General features: G+C 41.4%; 1 protein-coding gene across 1 annotated transcript; it reads right to left on the bottom strand.

Moving 5' to 3' along the window:
* Positions 1 to 1,748: 1,748 nt before the first annotated feature.
* Positions 1,749 to 15,736, bottom strand: LOC121005028 (testis-expressed protein 47-like). The gene is made up of 7 exons (XM_040437530.1): positions 15,439 to 15,736; positions 14,486 to 14,558; positions 12,520 to 12,614; positions 9,203 to 9,267; positions 6,052 to 6,253; positions 5,694 to 5,850; positions 1,749 to 1,862 (listed from the first exon to the last, which is right to left on the bottom strand). Exons 1-7 carry the CDS (start codon positions 15,559 to 15,561, stop codon positions 1,804 to 1,806), a joined length of 774 nt encoding a protein of 257 aa, XP_040293464.1. The 5' UTR covers positions 15,562 to 15,736; the 3' UTR covers positions 1,749 to 1,803.
* Between the last annotated feature and the right edge of the window lie 2,172 nt (positions 15,737 to 17,908).

Raw genomic sequence — 17,908 nt, 5'->3', positions numbered from 1 at the left:
TTTTCTACTAGAGGATCATTTGTATATAATAAAACATCATTTTTCCCAGCAATGCGGACACATATGAACATGGGACCAACACAGACGCCTTCAGCTGCCAAGTGCACATGTAACAGGTCAGCCAGTGTCATAGGGACAAAACTGCTGACCTTTAAACATTTTCATAATAAAATAAAAAAATCAAGGTCCTATTCCTAATTATCAGTACAGGAAGAAACATCCAGTACAGTTGTGCTTAATATTTTAGGATACTTTCACACTAGCGTTTTTCTTTTCCGGCGCTGAGTTCCGTCCTAGGGGCTCTATACCGGAAAAGAACTGATCGGTTTTATCCCCATGCATTCTGAATGGAGAGTAATCCGTTCAGTTTGCATCAGGATGTCTTCAGTTCAGTCGTTTTGACTGATCAGGCAAAATATAAAACCGTAGCATGCTACGGTTTTATCTCCGGCGAAAAATCTGAAGACTTGCCTGAATGCCGGATCCGGCTTTTTCCCCCAAAGGAATGTATTAGTGCCGGATCATTCCTATTCAGTTCAATAAAATCTATCTATATAGTGTCACCTGCTGTTTGTTCTTTTCTTTTATGTTTCTGTCCACCCGTCTGAGGTGGTCACACATGCTCACTTCCATTCTTCAACTGAGCACTAGCCGTATCTTAGTTAGAAGGTGTGACAGGGAGAGAACTGCAGCAGAAAGAAAATGCTACCTGAGAAAAAATACTCACTGAGCTTTGGTAGGAAGAAAACTGCAGCAGAAAGGACATGTCCTCTGAGCTGTGATAGGGAGAAAGCTGCAGCAGAAAGGACATGTCCTCTGAGCTGTGATAGGGACAGAGCTGCAGCAGAATGGACGTGCCCTCTGAGCTGTGATAGGGAGAAAGCTGCAGCAGAAAGGACATGTCCTCTGAGCTGTGATAGGGAGAAAGCTGCAGCAGAAAGGACGTGTCCTCTGAGCTGTGATAGGGAGAGAGCTGCAGCAGAATGGACGTGTCCTCTGAGCTGTGATAGGGAGAAAGCTGCAGCAGAAAGGACATGTCCTCTGAGCTGTGATAGGGAGAGAGCTGCAGCAGAATAGACGTGTCCTCTGAGCTGTGATAGGGAGAAAGCTGCAGCAGAAAGGACATGTCCTCTGAGCTGTGATAGGGACAGAGCTGCAGCAGAATGGACATGCCCTCTGAGCTGTGATAGGGAGAAAGCTGCAGCAGAAAGGACATGTCCTCTGAGCTGTGATAGGGAGAGAGCTGCAGCAGAATAGACGTGTCCTCTGAGCTGTGATAGGGAGAAAGCAGCAGCAGAAAGGACATGTCCTCTGAGCTGTGATAGGGAGAGAGCTGCAGCAGAAAGGATGTGTCCTCTGAGCTGTAATGGGGAGAAAGCTGCAGCAGAAAGGACACACCCATGAGCTAAAAATAAATCTAGAAGAGCAATCAGAGCAATAAATAGAGATCTCTGGATCCAAGTTAGGTACAGGGCTCGTTCTAGCTGTGTTAGGAACCTTTTCCCAGAACAGATTCTGCATGACCTATAAGACCTTCTAAAGCTGTCCTGGTATGAGAACTATAAGATACTGTTGTACCAGTGAATTTATGGATTGTCAGTTGAATTTTTTGAATAGTTTGTAAATTTTTAGGTCATGAATGAGTGAAAAGTAAAAAAACCCAACATTTTTTATTTCAGTTAGAACATTTATAACTGGTTTTATGAATAATTCCAAGTTCATTTTTCTCTTCTGACAAATTGTAGCACTTCCACTCTGTGTACCACCATATACTGCCCTAGCTATGCTGTAAAACAGTTCTCATCATTGAAGCGTTCGTGTCTTCACAGGTGTTAAATGAACCGCGGCAGGCCAAACACGATCTGTAAAAAAAAATGTATGTAATTAGGATATGTAATTAGTTTTTATGTTTTAGGACATGTCTGGTGCATTATTTTTATTCCATATAAATTGTAATTATTGTTTGGTCATTTTTTTGAATATATATATTTTTCAGGTAAATGTTTTTTACCATTTGATTAAATATTTTTTATTTAGCAATTTTTAAAAAAATGTCATACATATAAAGTCACTAAGTTTGTTATCTGCTAGACAGGCTTCGGAAAGTTAGGTAAGTATTATAAGTCATTGGTGAATTGTTTACATTGGGTGAAGTTCCCCTTTATATAAACAGTCAAGTTCCATTATTCTAACTAGTGTTGAACGTTGCTTCATCCGAAGTAGCTTCGTTCAAAACTTCGGAATAATACTGTACGGAGATCCGTCTCCGTACAGTATTAGAATGTATGGGCTCCGATGAGCCAATGTAAGTCATTTGTGAATTCGCGCGTGACTTCGTTGAATAACTTTGGTAGTTGATTTTTAAAGTTTTCAAGTTTTAAAGTGGTTTTCCATTTTAAAAATCAACTAACGAAGTCACGCGCGAATTCACAAATAACTTACTTTGGCTCATCGGAGCCCATACATTCTAATACTGTACGGAGACGGATCTCCGTACAGTATTATTCCGAAGTTTTGAACGAAGCTACTTAGGATGTAACATCCGAAGCTCGCTTCGCTCAACACTAATTATGACCACCTCCTACTTTCGACGTCAGCAGTGTGTAGCTCAGGAAGGAAGTCCTGTGTGCTGAGCTGGCTCGGTGGGTATATAAGGTGTGCTGAGCTGGCTCGGTGGGTATATAAGGTGTGCTGAGCTGTCTCGGTGGGTATATAAGCTGTGCTGAGCTGGCTCGGTGGGTATATAAGGTGTGCTGAACTGGCTCGGTGGGTATATAAGGTGTGCTGAGCTGGCTCGGTGGGTATATAAGGTGTGCTGAGCTGGCTCGGTGGGTATATGAGGTGTGCTGAACTGGCTCGGTGGGTATATAAGGTGTGCTGAGCTGGCTCGGTGGGTATATGAGGTGTGCTGAGCTGGCTCGGTGGGTATATGAGGTGTGCTGAGCTGGATCGGTGGGTATATGAGGTGTGCTGAGCTGGCTCGGTGGGTATATGAGGTGTGCTGAGCTGGATCGGTGGGTATATGAGGTGTGCTGAGCTGGCTCGGTGGGTATATAAGGTGTGCTGAGCTGGCTCGGTGGGTATAGAAGGTGTTTGATAGGCTGTCTGCACACACATCCCTCATCGTTGTTATGGGTAAAAGGGGCAATTTATCTGAATTGCAAAAAGGGATGATTATTGGCTCTCAGGCCAAGGGTGGTGGTATTTCTGAAACTGCGCAGTGTGAACTGTTCATGCGCTACTGTGGCAACAGTGTTTTGTTCAGCAACTTTGGAGCACCACGTGTCATTGATGTGAGAGGTGAACATCAGCTACAAAGGTGCACGAGGGCGGACTGACACCCTACAGAGGAGCGGCTCATCGCCAAAATGATCCAGAGGCGACCAGACGTGTGTCTAGCACAACAGTACAGAGAACCTTACTGCGTAGCAGACAGATGGTCACTGCATCTCTGATAACCAAGCTGCATCGGCAGAAAAGGCTTAAATTTTTGCAGTTGTATCAGTATTGGACCTCCACTGATTGGCAGAGGGTTGTCTTCTCCGATGAACCACATTTTATGCTTTATGGAACGGATGGACGTCGGCGTGTCAGGCAAGAAACATCAGAGAACAAAAACCCTGCAACCATTACTGGAAGAACACAAGCTGGTGGCGGCAGCGTTATGGTCTGGGGAAGGTTTTCGTGGCGTTCCCTGGGCCACTTATCCATGTGGAAGTCATTCTCAACAGATTTTGGTATGAATCCATCCTTGCAGATCACGTACACCCATACATGCTGACTGTCTTCCCTGGGATGGATGGGACCTTCCAGCAGGACAATGCGACATGTCACATGGCTAAAAATGTCTGACATTGGTTGGAAGAGCCTGACCAAGAGTTCCCAGTACTACTATGGCTTTGGGCATCTGTGGGACCCCTATCGATGGTTGTGTTCGCTCTATGGATCCTCCCTCCACGCCGCCTCCAGCAGCTGTGGGATGCACTGCAGTCAGCATGGCTCCAGATACCTGTGATAACCTACCAGGACCTTATGGAGTCACCCACAGTCCCGTCTAGCTGCTGTCCGTGCTGCACTGGGCTGTTACTCTGGATATTGGCTGCTGCTCAGAATAATGGGACTCGACTGTGTTGTAAAGGTAGAATGGTTAATAAGATAAAAGGGGTGTGATTAATAGTAGGCTTGAAATGGGGCCTACAAGACCAAAACATTGACTTTTCTAACTATGTGACCATAATTATGAGATCAGTGTAAAATCAATTAATACATGCAGTATTTGGGGTTAACATACAGGCTCTTCAGCATGTCAGTCTGTTAGATACGTGCAGCATAAAGCTATGGCAAGGCATCTACTGAAGCACGGCATGCTGGGAGTTACAGTCTACAGAGGGACATTACTTTACCTCCCCCTTGGATTTCAGAAACCTACACCGTAGTCTGGTTTAAACTCCCAAATACATGTCCTTTAACCAGATAAACAGGTTTAGAAAATAACAAAATATCCCCTCCACAACACTAAAACCTAGTATGCAGCCTAACAGGATTCAACAAATGCTATTTAAGGCAGCCATTTAAAAAGATTAAACCTATATATGTTAAACGGGTTGTCCCTCAAAAAAAAAACAATGTAATAAAAAATTTAGTTTAGCCAGTGAACTAATCCATGAAATCTATCTGTATAGCACCCAATTGCTGTTTGCTCTTTTTCTAATTTCTCTGTCCAGCTCACTGAGGTGGACGCACATGCTCAGTTCCATCCTTCAACTGCCACCAGCTGCAGCAGACAGGACATCCACCCCCGAGCTGCAAACTTGAAATAAATCTGGCAGAGCAGTTGGAACAATGAATGAAGATCTCTGGATCCATGTGAGATTGTCATTTACTACATGATTTAAAAAATTTTTTTTTTACATTTATCGCGGGTAGGGATGAGCGAATCTACTTCGAATGAAACATCCAAAGTCGATTCACATAAAACTTCGTTCTAATACTGTACGGAGCAGGAGCTCCATACAGTATTAGAATGTATTGGCTCCGATCAGCCGAAGTTAATATGAAGTGGTACCTTGGAACTGAACCAGAGTTTGGGAAATGTTTTTTTACAGTAGAAATCAATTTCTGAAGTTATTACTTCGCGAAGTCTCACGAGACTTCGCATAATAACTTCGGCTCATCGGAGCCAATACATTCTAATACTGTACGGAGCTCCGTACAGTGAATCGACTTTGAATGTTTCATTCGAAGTCGATTCGCTCATCCCTATAAATGTAAAAATTTTATTTTTTAAATCCTGTAGTAAATGACAATCTCTAACAAAGCTAGTACCAACCCTGTACCTCACATGGATCCAGAGATCTTCATTCATTGTTCCAACTGCTCTGCCAGATTTATTTCAAGTTTTATGCGAATCGACTTCGGATGCTTCATTGTGCACATTACTGCTTTTTAATAAAGCAAACACTCAAAAATGTAATTTCAATGTGTATGTCCTATTACTACTACATGGTGCCACCTGCTGGCAATCTACTAAAATTTCACTTTTTTGAAGGACCGTCACACAGCTGGCTTGTCACCAGTTCCATTAGGACCCCAGCTTGGTGCGGTCGTCCCTATTTTGTGTTCTACAAAAAGGAACGTGTCATGTAATGAAAGCCCTGCCTCCAGGAAGACTCTTCTGAGGGTTGGAGACTTACCGGAGTCCAGCATTATATGTAGGGGGGTGTCATACATCTTCAGGAACTGTTCTGGCGTAAGCAGATCTTTACACTGGAGAAGATGTAAGATGGAGGTCTGAGGTATCATCAGATCCGAGATCTTCTCAAACACGGAATCTGGAATATTTTTGGAGCCCTGGAAAAATAATTTTAACAATTAAAATATTTGGTCGTCCTCATGGATAATTCGAAGTAAGTGGAGAATAGTATCCATGAGACTTTTTTGTTGTTGTTGCTGTTTTGTTTGCTTTATCGTATGTTTTTAGGTTTATTTCCTATGTTAATTAACATTGGGACATTTTTTTAAGCTATTTTTGACTCCCTTCCCCCCACTGACCTTGGGGTATTTTGTGAGGTGCTTCCCGATCTTCAGTATCTTGGTCAGACACTCATTGATGATCCCATCGGTGGCCTCCTCATTGAACTTATCTCCCAAGTACTGACCAGGAACATTCAAAACTTTGTAGCTCCACTGACTAAACAGGCGACTGGGGATGTTATGAGACATCACCACGATTTTAGGGTCCAAGACTAGCGCCCTGATGGGGTAAAAACAAACAGATGGGAATAGCATTCAGTAATGAAACAGATCCCTCATGGTTGCCACCTTAATGGTAGCCATAGATGGGCAGATATCTGGTACCGGTGGTTGGTGTGAAATTTCAGTTGTACCCATCAGATCCGTCCATTTTTTTTACATGTCTACAAAGTTAAAATTAACACAAGGAATAACTAGTTATCTTCCTCAGCGGGCACAATTGTCAGTAGAGGACCCGCACCGTGTATTATTACTGCACTCTGATAGTGGGGCATTGCCACTGTGACCCTGCAATCAAGATGTCCTCACAGTCAGCTCAGGGTCCATTGGAGGACCTTAGGCCTGTCTTAAGGATGCCTGTTAGGGCGGGTTCACAACAACGTTATGAATTCCGTTATTGCTTTCCGTTATAACGGAAAATAATGGTATTCATAAGATGGAATTCAAAACGGAAACCTTTAGAGGCATTCCGTTTTGATCAGTCATAATTGAAGTCTATGGGCAGCATAACGGATCCATCTGGTTTCCGTTATGCAGGACGGAAAAGAAAGTCCTGTTATGAATTCCGTTATTGCTTTCCGTTATAATGTTGATGTGAACCCGCCCTTATTAGGGCATGCTAAGGTATTTTCATATATGCAGATACATCATTATGTAAAATCATAAATAATTAAATAATCTTAAGAAAAAAATAATAATAAAAAGCAACACAAATGCATTTTTTTATTTTTTACATATAAAACATTTTATTATACATTTATTGGGCATCACCATAACAGCCTATTCTAATCTAGCACATTATTTGAGGTGATTGATGAAGGGGCTAAAAATAACATAAAAGTACTAAACATTTTATTTAGCATTCAAAATATAAATTATTCTAAGTTCCTCACTAAAGCCTCGTTCACACGTCATGTTTTGGTCAGTGATTTCCATCAGTGATTGTGAGCCAAAACCAATATTATATATATATATATATATATATATATATACAGGGAGTGCAGAATTATTAGGCAAGTTGTATTTTTGAGGATTAATTTTATTATTTTATTATTGACAATGTTCTCAATGAACCCAAAAAACTCATTAATATCAAAGCTGAATATTTTTGGAAGTAGTTTTTAGTTTTAGCTATTTTAGGGGGATATCTGTGTGTGCAGGTGACTATTACTGTGCATAATTATTAGGCAACTTAACAAAAAACAAATATATACCCATTTCAATTATTTATTTTTACCAGTGAAACCAATATAACATCTCAACATTCACAAATATACATTTCTGACATTCAAAAACAAAACAAAAACAAATCAGTGACCAATATAGCCACCTTTCTTTGCAAGGACACTCAAAAGCCTGCCATCCATGGATTCTGTCAGTGTTTTGATATGTTCACCATCAACATTGCGTGCAGCAGCAACCACAGCCTCCCAGACACTGTTCAGAGAGGTGTACTGTTTTCCCTCCTTGTAAATCTCACATTTGATGATGGACCACAGGTTCTCAATGGGGTTCAGATCAGGTGAACAAGGAGGCCATGTCATTAGATTTTCTTCTTATACCCTTTCTTGCCAGCCACGCTGTGGAGTACTTGGACGCGTGTGATGGAGCATTGTCCTGCATGAAAATCATGTTTTTCTTGAAGGATGCAGACTCCTTCCTGTACCACTGCTTGAAGAAGGTGTCTTCCAGAAACTGGCAGTAGGACTGGGAGTTGAGCTTGACTCCATCCTCAACCCGAAAAGGCCCCACAAGCTCATCTTTGATGATACCAGCCCAAACCAGTACTCCACCTCCACCTTGCTGGCGTCTGAGTCGGACTGGAGCTCTCTGCCCTTTACCAATCCAGCCACGGGCCCATCCATCTGGCCCATCAAGGCTCACTCTCATTTCATCAGTCCATAAAACCTTAGAAAAATCAGTCTTGAGATATTTCTTGGCCCAGTCTTGACGTTTCAGCTTGTGTGTCTTGTTCAGTGGTGGTCGTCTTTCAGCCTTTCTTACCTTGGCCATGTCTCTGAGTATTGCACACCTTGTGCTTTTGGGCACTCCAGTGATGTTGCAGCTCTGAAATATGGCCAAACTGGTGGCAAGTGGCAACTTGGCAGCTGCACACTTGACTTTTCTCAGTTCATGGGCAGTTATTTTGCGCCTTGGTTTTTCCACACGCTTCTTGCGACCCTGTTGACTATTTTGAATGAAACGCTTGATTGTTCGATGATCACGCTTCAGAAGCTTTGCAATTTTAAGAGTGCTGCATCCCTCTGCAAGATATCTCACTATTTTTGACTTTTCTGAGCCTGTCAAGTCCTTCTTTTGACCCATTTTGCCAAAGGAAAGGAAGTTGCCTAATAATTATGCACACCTGATATAGGGTGTTGATGTCATTAGACCACACCCCTTCTCATTACAGAGATGCACATCACCTAATATGCTTAATTGGTAGTAGGCTTTCGAGCCTATACAGCTTAGAGTAAGACAACATGCATAAAGAGGATGATGTGGTCAAAATACTCATTTGCCTAATAATTCTGCACTCCCTGTATATAGACCCAAAAACAGTACCAAGAAGGAACAACAAGTCCTCATACAAGTGTGTTGCCGAAAAATGAACAAAACCAAAAAAACTTTTTTGATCCCTCACTATAGAAGGTCAAAACTGCTGACAGACTCCCTTTAAGGCCAAAAATGTCCTTGTCTTTAAAGGCTTAAAAGGATTATTCAGAATTATCAAAACATGGCTGCCTGCTTCCAGAAAAAAGCTGCAAACTTGACCATGGGCTAGTGGCTACAGTATGTCTAAGTCTGGTATTGAAAAGCGGCCCTCATTTTCTACTCCTGGTCAACCCCTTCAGGTTTGGAAGGGGAAGGGTGTTATTAGAATGAGAGTAAATATCTTGTTATTACCCAACCAATGGTACATAATTCTGATTTACGGTACACTACTGACCTGTCCCCTTGTGTCTTCATTCGTTGAAGGTCTCTGATAACGCAGTAGAGGACATCTCCGCTAGACTGAAATAAAAGAAGTTGTGTTAAAAATATTGCTCTTGTTTTCATAACCTATTGAGACTTGATAACATGATGGGGGATGTAGTAAACATAGAATGTGTCGGCAGATAAGACCCATTTGGCCCATCTAGTCTGCCCAATATACTGAATACTATGAATAGCCCCCGGCCCAATCTTATATGAAGGATGGCCTTATGCCTATCCCATGCATGCTTAAACTCCTCCACTGTATTTGCAGCTACCACTTCTGCAGGAAGGCTATTCCATGCATCCACTACTCTCTCAGTAAATTAATACTTCCTGATATTACTTTTAAACCTTTGCCCCTCTAATTTAAAACTATGTCCTCTTGTAGCAGTTTTTCTTCTTTTAAATATTCTCTCCTCTTTTACCTTGTTAATTCCCTTTATGTATTTAAAAGTTTCTATCATCTCCCCTCTGTCTCGTCTTTCTTCCAAGCTATACATGTTAAGGTCCTTTAATCTTTCCTGGTAAGTTTTGTCCTGCAATCCATGTACCAGTTTAGTAGCTCTTCTCTGAACTCTCTCCAAAGTATCAATATCCTTCTGGAGATATGGTCTCCAGTACTGAGCACAATACTCCAAATGAGGTCTCACTAGTGCTCTGTAGAGCGGCATGAGCACCTCCCTCTTTCTACTGGTAATGCCTCTCCCTATACACCCAAGCATTCTGCTAGCATTTTCTGCTGCTCTATGACATTGTCTGCCTACCTTTTAAGTCTTCTGAAATAATGACCCCTAAATCCCTTTCCTCAGATACTGAGGTTAGGACGGTATCACTGATTGTATATTCTGCTCTGGGGTTTTTACGCCCCAGGTACTTTATCTTGCACTTATCAACATTAAATTCTAGTTGCCAGATTTTTGACCATTCCTCTAGTTTTCATAAATGCCTTTTATGTGGGACAGTATCAAAAGCCTTACTAAAGTTTAGATAAGCAATCTCTACTGCACCTCTGCCATCTATTATTTTAGTCACCCAATCAAAAAAATCAATAAGATTAGTTTGACATGATCTCCCTGAAGTAAACCCATGCTGTTTTTCATCTTTCAATCCATGGGATTTTAGATGTTCCACAATCCTCTCCTTAAGTATGGTTTCCATTAATTTCCCCACTATTGATGTCAGGCTTACTGGCCTATAGTTGCCCGATTCCTCCCTACTACCTTTCTTGTGAATCGGCACAACATTTGCTAATTTCCAATCTTCTGGGACGACTCCTGTTGCCAGTGATTGGTTAAATAAATCTGTTAATGGTTTTGCTAGTTCGCCGCTGAGCTCTTTTAATAGCTTTGGGTGTATCCCATCAGTGACTTATTTGTATTAATTTTAGACAGCTGACTTAGAACCTCTTTCTCTGTAAAGACACATGCATCAAAAGATTAATTAGTCTTCTTTCCTAACTGAGGTCCTTTTCCTTCATTTTCCTTTGTAAAAACTGAACAGAAGTATTAATTGAGGCAGTCAGCTAGTTTTTTTATCTTCTTCCATATACCTTCCTTCTTTTGTTTTTAATTTGGTAATTCCTTGTTTTAGTTTCCTTTTTTCATTTATGTATCTGAAGAATGCCTTATCGCCTTTTTTCCCTGACTGAGCTAATTTCTCTTCTGCCTGTGCTTTAGAAGCTCTTATAACTTGTTTGGCCTCTCTCTGCCTAATCTTATAAATTTGCCTGTCATCCTCGTTTTTTTTATTTTTATATAATTCCTAAATGCTATCTTTTTGTTTTTAATGATTTTGGCCACTTCTGCTGAGTACCACAGTGGTCTCTTCCTTTTTTTGCTTTTACTGACAAGCCTAATGCAATTTTCTGTTGCCTTCAATAGTGCCACTTTTAAGTAGTCCCATTTCTCCTGGACTCCATTGAAACTGTTCCAGTCTGATAGGGACTCGTATACCACTAATCTAATTTTAGAAAAGTCAGTTTTTTTAAAATCTAAAACTTTTGTTTTTGTGTGGTGTGACTCAGTCACTGTACTTATAGTAAACCACACTGACTGGTGATCACTAGATCCCAAGCTTTCCCCTACAGTAATATCGGATACCAAATTCCCATTTGTGAATACTAAATCTAAAATGGTCTCCTTCCGGGTTGGCTCCTCAACTACTTGCTGTAGAGATAATCCCAGTAGGGAATTTAGAATATCTGTACTCCTGGCAGAACTAGCTATTTTTGTTTTCCAGTTTACATCAGGAAGATTAAAGTTTCCCATAATGATAACTTCCCCCTTCAATGTCATTTTAGCTATTTCCTTAACTAGTAGATTATCTAATTCTTTGACCTGGCTAGGTGGTCTATATATCTATATATCATACCTACACAAGTTACCTTATGATTATCAAGCTGCACGGTAACCCAAACTGACTCTAAATTGTTCTTGCTAACTTGTATTAAATTAGATTTTATGCTATCTTTCACATACAGGGCCACCCCTCCCTGATTCTTGCCTTCTCTGTCTTTCCTATATAGAGAGAACCCTGGTATTGTTATATCCCAGTCATTACTCCCATTGAACCACGTCTCAGTAACAGCCACTCAATCTATATTCTCAGATGCCATTATAGACTCAAGTTCATTGATCTTATTCCCTAAACTGCGAGCATTTGTAGACAAGAATCTGAGCTTGTCATTTCCTAACCTTTGTGCTACTGGCATCTTCTGGCATTGTTCCGAGGGGCAGTCGGACTGCTGGATTATCACTCTTTTGCCCCCCTTTCCTAGTTTAAATGCTCCTTAGCAAATACTTGGAACTGTTCACTGAGGACATTCGTTCCCTTGAGAGAAAGATGCAAACCATCTTTCTTGTACAGTTCTTTTCCATTCCAACAATAGCTAACATGAGACACAAAGCCAAACCCTTGGTTCAGCCAGCTTTCACCAAGCCATACATTGAATTCCTTAATGTGCATCTGCGTGTCATGCTGAAGGTTATGCACAGGCAAAACTGCAGAGAATGAAACAGTTGATGCAACCTCTATAGTACTGGGTGGTTCAGTGAGTCAGTATTAGCCATGGGTTAGTTTGTGTCACAAATTGGGACTTCCTTTATGGTGTCTGAAGGCCCTGATTTACATTTCTTTCCATGACCATTGGGCCAATTCTACCCGTGATGCACAGGGTTTTGCCCCAAATAGCAAAGGGAATGGGATCAACCATGGCCGGACACCCTCTCTCCATTGGCCTCATAGTCTACCTCTGTGGTGTGTAGCCCTTTGAATAGGGTTGTTTTTTACCTCCAGGCAGTGGATGGTGTACGCAGGATACAAGAGCAGAAGACCGGTTACGTTTTCGCCCCAGTTATACCGCTGGAATTGCTGTTCCCAGTATTCTGTGATATGAGATAACATATATTATAACATAGATCAGGGATGGCCAACCTGCGGCTCTCCAGCTGTTGCAAAACTACAACTCCCAGCATACCCAGATTGTCTACAACTATCAGCCTTCAGCAGGGCATGGTGGGAATTGTAGTTTTACAACAGCTGGAGAGCCGCAGGTTGGCCAGCCCTGACATAGATTATCTATTACTACAACAGACACAACATCAACCGCAAAACCATGAGGCTCAAGGCTTGGTCAAGATCATAAAAAACCTGGCAAGGCCCTGATCTGCCATCTTTGGTGCTGATAGTGTAGTTCGGGGCTACAAGCCAACACATAACATCAGGCTTAGGCCTCATGCACACGACCGTATGTATTTTGCGGTCCGCAAAAAACTGATCCACAAAAAATACGGATGACGTCTGTGCATTCCGTATTTTTCGGAACGGAACAGCTGGCCCCTAATAGAACAGTCCTATCCTTGTCCAGTTGTCCGTAATGCGGACAACTATAGGACATGTTCTATTTTTTTGCAGAACGGACATGCGGAAAAGAAATGCACACAGTGTAACTTCTGTTTTTTTTGCAGACCCATTGAAATGAGCGGTTCTGTATACGGTCCGCAAAAAAAAAGGAATGGAAAGAAAATACGTTCTTAAAGGGATTGTCCTGGATTTTAATATTGATGGCCTATCCACAGGAAACCCGCACCTGTCAATCAGCTGTTCAGAGCTAGCTCCAGCCCTGTAATTGGGCGAATGGGAGCAGCGCCGCAGTCACCAGCTCCGTCCACTGCACTGCTCTGAGACAGCCGATTTGTCGAGGATGCAGGGCGTTGGACCCCTGATATTCAGATGTTGATGGCCTATCCTGAGAATAGGTCATCAATACTAAAATCCTGGACAACCACTTTAAGGTGCCCATAAACACATTAGAGGTAAGTCAGCCTAACCTACTGATCTCAGCGACTAATGTGTATGAGTGTCAAGACTCAGCGGGAAAGAGGGATCGGACATGTCGGATTTCAATGTGTCCGATTCTTTGTTCCCATGGGAAATAAGCTGCTATTAAAAGAGTCTGACAGCGACTTATTCCCCAATGAAAACACAAGCAGTCTGTATGTGTATGGGGGAGTCAGGGATCATAGTGGTATCTCCCATCCCCACCCTGAGACTGTGATCTCTTCTGTATTGTTTCTATTGTATGTTAAAGGGCATCTGTCAGCAGTTTTGTACCTATGACACTGGCTGACCTGTTACATGTGCGCTTGGCAGCTGAAGGCATCTGTGTTGGTCCCGTGTTCATATGTGCCCGCATTGCTGAGAAAAATGATGTTTTATTATATGCAAATGAGCCTCTAGGAGCAACGGGGGCGTTACCATTACACCTAGAGGCTCTGCTGTCTCTGCAACTGCAAAGTGCAGAGGGCTCGGCAATTGCAGAGAGAGCAGAGCCTCTAGGTGTAATGGTAACACCCCCGTTGCTCCTAGAGGCTCATTTGCATATATTAAAACCTTTTTTCTCAGCAATGCGGGCACATATGAACATGGGGCCAACACAGATGTCTTCAGCTGCCAAGTGCACATGTAACAGGTCAGCCAGTATCATAGGTACAAAACTGCTGACAGATGCCCTTTAATAATTTTTTATGAATTTTTAGGCTGGCCGATGGTCCACTAGATCCTTAGGTGGGCCCTGGTTTTGGGACCAGTAAAAGGGGTCCGCCAAGAAAGAGCAGACATTTAAGTAGAGCTGTAGATAATCTAATCTGCCATTGACCACCGTTGTGGGTTTACCCCAAAAAATTCACAAAGAAGGATTAATGACAATTTTTATGGGGACTTTTTAAAAACATCACATGTAATTCTCATCATTTACCTCCGAGTTTTCTCTTATCGGCCAGATCGGGGGAGATCTTAGAGACGAATACCAGCCGGTGCAGAAGGGATTTCTAGATGGAAACATAATAATAAATTATTTAATAATAATTATTATAGCGCCATTCATTCCATAGCGCTGTACATATGATACGGGGTTTACATACATAATACAGACAATTACACTGAGCATGAACAAGACGAGTTACAGACTGGTACAGAAGGAGAGAGGGCCCTGCCCGTGAGGGCTTACAATCTACAGGGTATGGGAGAAGGACACAATAATAATGTAATAGCAAATGCAACAATGTAACTTCTTATAACTGCCGGTCCTCGGCAGGATTATAGCATGCGCCTTCCAGCTGTTCCCCTCCACCTCACATGGTAGAGGAGACCATACACCTTAAATGGCGTTCGTCAGCTATTCCTCCTGACATACTTTGCTAGCATGCAGGTATTTATGATCGGTTACTGAAATTCAACATGTCCAATTATTTTTTTACTTCATTACATAAAAAAAAAAGGGGTGGAATATTTTTGCAAAGTACTGTAAATACCTTGTCTAATGAATAAATAATTATGCCTAGGTCCCAAGCGACGGAAACGGTATCAGTGTGTCTGCGGCGATAACAGCGGAGACACAAGTAGAAGAGACAAAGACAACGTCTAAAAAAGTTGCATAGTATATATAAAAATAATATTTAATAATATATTACAAAATAATAAGAGATAAGATAATAAAAATAAATAAAAGATGCAGCTATACAATGGCAATTCCTCTTGTCACCACTAGATGGCAAAATCTTTACAATAAAGGTTACATTTTAGCAAATAACACATGCCCATAGTCAAAACTAAAGGTCTGTCGGCTTTTGCATTAAATTAACTTTATGGACCCCCCCCCCCCTTCCCTTCCTTCCTTATACAAAATGTGAGAGGGAGCACCAGACTGACCACATCATCCCGGGCGTTCAAGACCATGCGCTTGTTGAGCAGCTGATGAAAGAAGCTCGTCTCTATTTTTTCTGGAGTTGGTTCCGGCTTCCATGATGGCGCCCTGGTCTTCCCAGCTTCCATGTTTAGTTGCTAAGAAAAAAAAATCCTGGTTCTCAAAAAGAAGTAAGAGACAAATCTGTGTCTTTTTGGGGTTATGCAATCAGTAAAAAAAAAATAAAAAAAAAATATATATATAATAAAATGTATGCAATTAAAAAAGATACAAAAATTGCAACATTAAAAGAAAAAGTTAAAAGTAAAAAAATCTGTATGCTTTAAAAAGTGTGTGTAAGTTCCAGGTTTGAGAGCGCGGGGAGTTTTCTAACACCCGGGTTATTTACGCTTGTGGTATCTTGGCAACAGGGCGGATCTGCTCGGATTTACTGCCTCTTTGTCTGGCTTGTTGGTATTTTCGGTTGCCATCCAGCCAGACTCCTGTTGCCGAGTAACTGGTGAATAGTCAGTAATTACTTGCCTTCCTGGGGCTTTTGACTAATTTTTAAATTTGCATTTCAGATTTTATTAAAAAAAAATGTTAGAAAAAAAAATTTCCGCCTTTTTAAAGGATAAAAAAAATAAAAATGAAAAAGTTGCATATATTTCCCATATCTGATGTAGTGCTCTGGGTCCTAAGGCTTGGTGTTGCAGTCATTTTCCTGTGAGTTTTGGCCGCAGCATATAGAGGTTATCCAGGATCAGAAAAACATGGCTGCCTTCTGCCAGAAACAGCGCCACGCCTGTCCATGAGTTGTGTGAGATATTGCTGTTAACTTGAATGGAGAGGAGCTGCAATACCAGACACAACCCATGGACAGGTGTGGCGCTGTTTCTGGCAGAAGGCAGCCATGTTTTTCTGATCCTGGATAACCGCTATATGTAACAAGCTGTATAGGGAATAGAGGGGTGATGTGGATGTTCTGGGACAAATACTTCCCGTGTGACCGTTTATTAAAGGGGAACTCCAAGAAAAACTGATGCCTAGTGCAGGACCTAATAGGGGCGGAGAATAAGACACCAATGATATTAGTCATGCACTGCCCTCTCAGTCCCTGGGCCCTTGGAATGTTCCTTTAAAGGGGTTTTCTGACTTTTTTATACTGATGACCTGTGCTCAGGACACCCAGGACCCCCTCCAATCAGCTGTTTGAGGAGATCGCACCGCAGCCTCCTTACAGCTCACCAAGCACAGCGCCATACATTGTGTAGTGGCTGTGCTTGGTATCACGCTCAGCCCCAATCACTTGAATGGGGCTGAGCTGCACCTAGGCCATGTGACTGAGGAACGTGATGTCATTGGCCTAGGGTAAGCTACAAGAAGCCCCCACCAATCAGAGCCATAGGAGAGGTCATCAGCATAAAAAAAGTCGGAATAGCCCTTTAAGAATACCAAGGACTCCTCATCTGGTGTGACCCGGGGAGCCATAGGTTGGGCCCAGATTATCTATCCCATGGTTACAAACTAAATAAAAGCAACACACACATTTTGGAGAATTACATTTTAATTCGGAAAAAAAGACACAATTAGAAATATAGATACAAAAAAAAAAAATATCCAGAAAAATAATTTTTGCATAGAAGTTCATAGTAAAAACACCTGACAAAATTTTTGTACATGTCTCTTACCAAAATGTTTTGCCTTCATAAGGCCTGTATAGCGACAGACATCATATATGCCGCCATAAGATGCAGCTTTAATAAATAGACTTGACATTCATCTCCCGCAGTCTGAGATTGTCCTTACCCAGAATCCTTCAGTGTGCAATCTACCTCGGTGGCAGCCATTTTTTATTTTTATTTTTTTTATTTTTTTTCTATTATTTTTTATTTTATATTTCAAGTAATTTTTTTATTTTATTATTTTGTATTTGTTATTATTATTATTTTTTTTTTACGTTGTTTGGACCATTAAAAAAAATATAAAATTGAAATAGTATTGATTTACGCCATTATTCTGTCATTTGTAAACTAAGCTGCTGCTGTTGGGCGTTTTTCTTTCACCATTTTGAGTCTCTTGTGTACATTTAAAGGATTTGTCCATGAATAGAAAAACATGGCTACCTTCTTTCAGTAACCGCTTCACATCTGATCAGATTCACTTCAGTGGTGCTGAACTGCAATACCAGATACAACCTTAGGACAGTGGTGGTGCTGTTTCTGGAAGAAAATAGCCATGTTTTCAAATCCTGAACAATCCCTTTAAGTATATTTCTCCCCGCGCTACATTTTATTAGAAATAAATGACTTGTACATTGTGTTGTCACAATGATGGGCAATGTGCTCTTATAGCCTCTAGGTGGCGTTATTGCTTCGACTGATAACGTTAAAAATTAGTGAATGACCTCTTAATTTGCTTTAAAAACAAGTTATATAATTTCATACCTCCCAACAGTCGTTTGTCCATGACTATCCAGCAAACGGGATCATGAAG

The sequence above is a fragment of the Bufo bufo genome, chromosome 6 (genome assembly GCF_905171765.1).
Source record: "Bufo bufo chromosome 6, aBufBuf1.1, whole genome shotgun sequence".
NCBI lineage: Eukaryota > Metazoa > Chordata > Amphibia > Anura > Bufonidae > Bufo > Bufo bufo.
The sequence above is the reverse complement of the archived record's forward strand: the minus strand, read 5'-3'. Positions and strand labels throughout refer to the sequence as shown.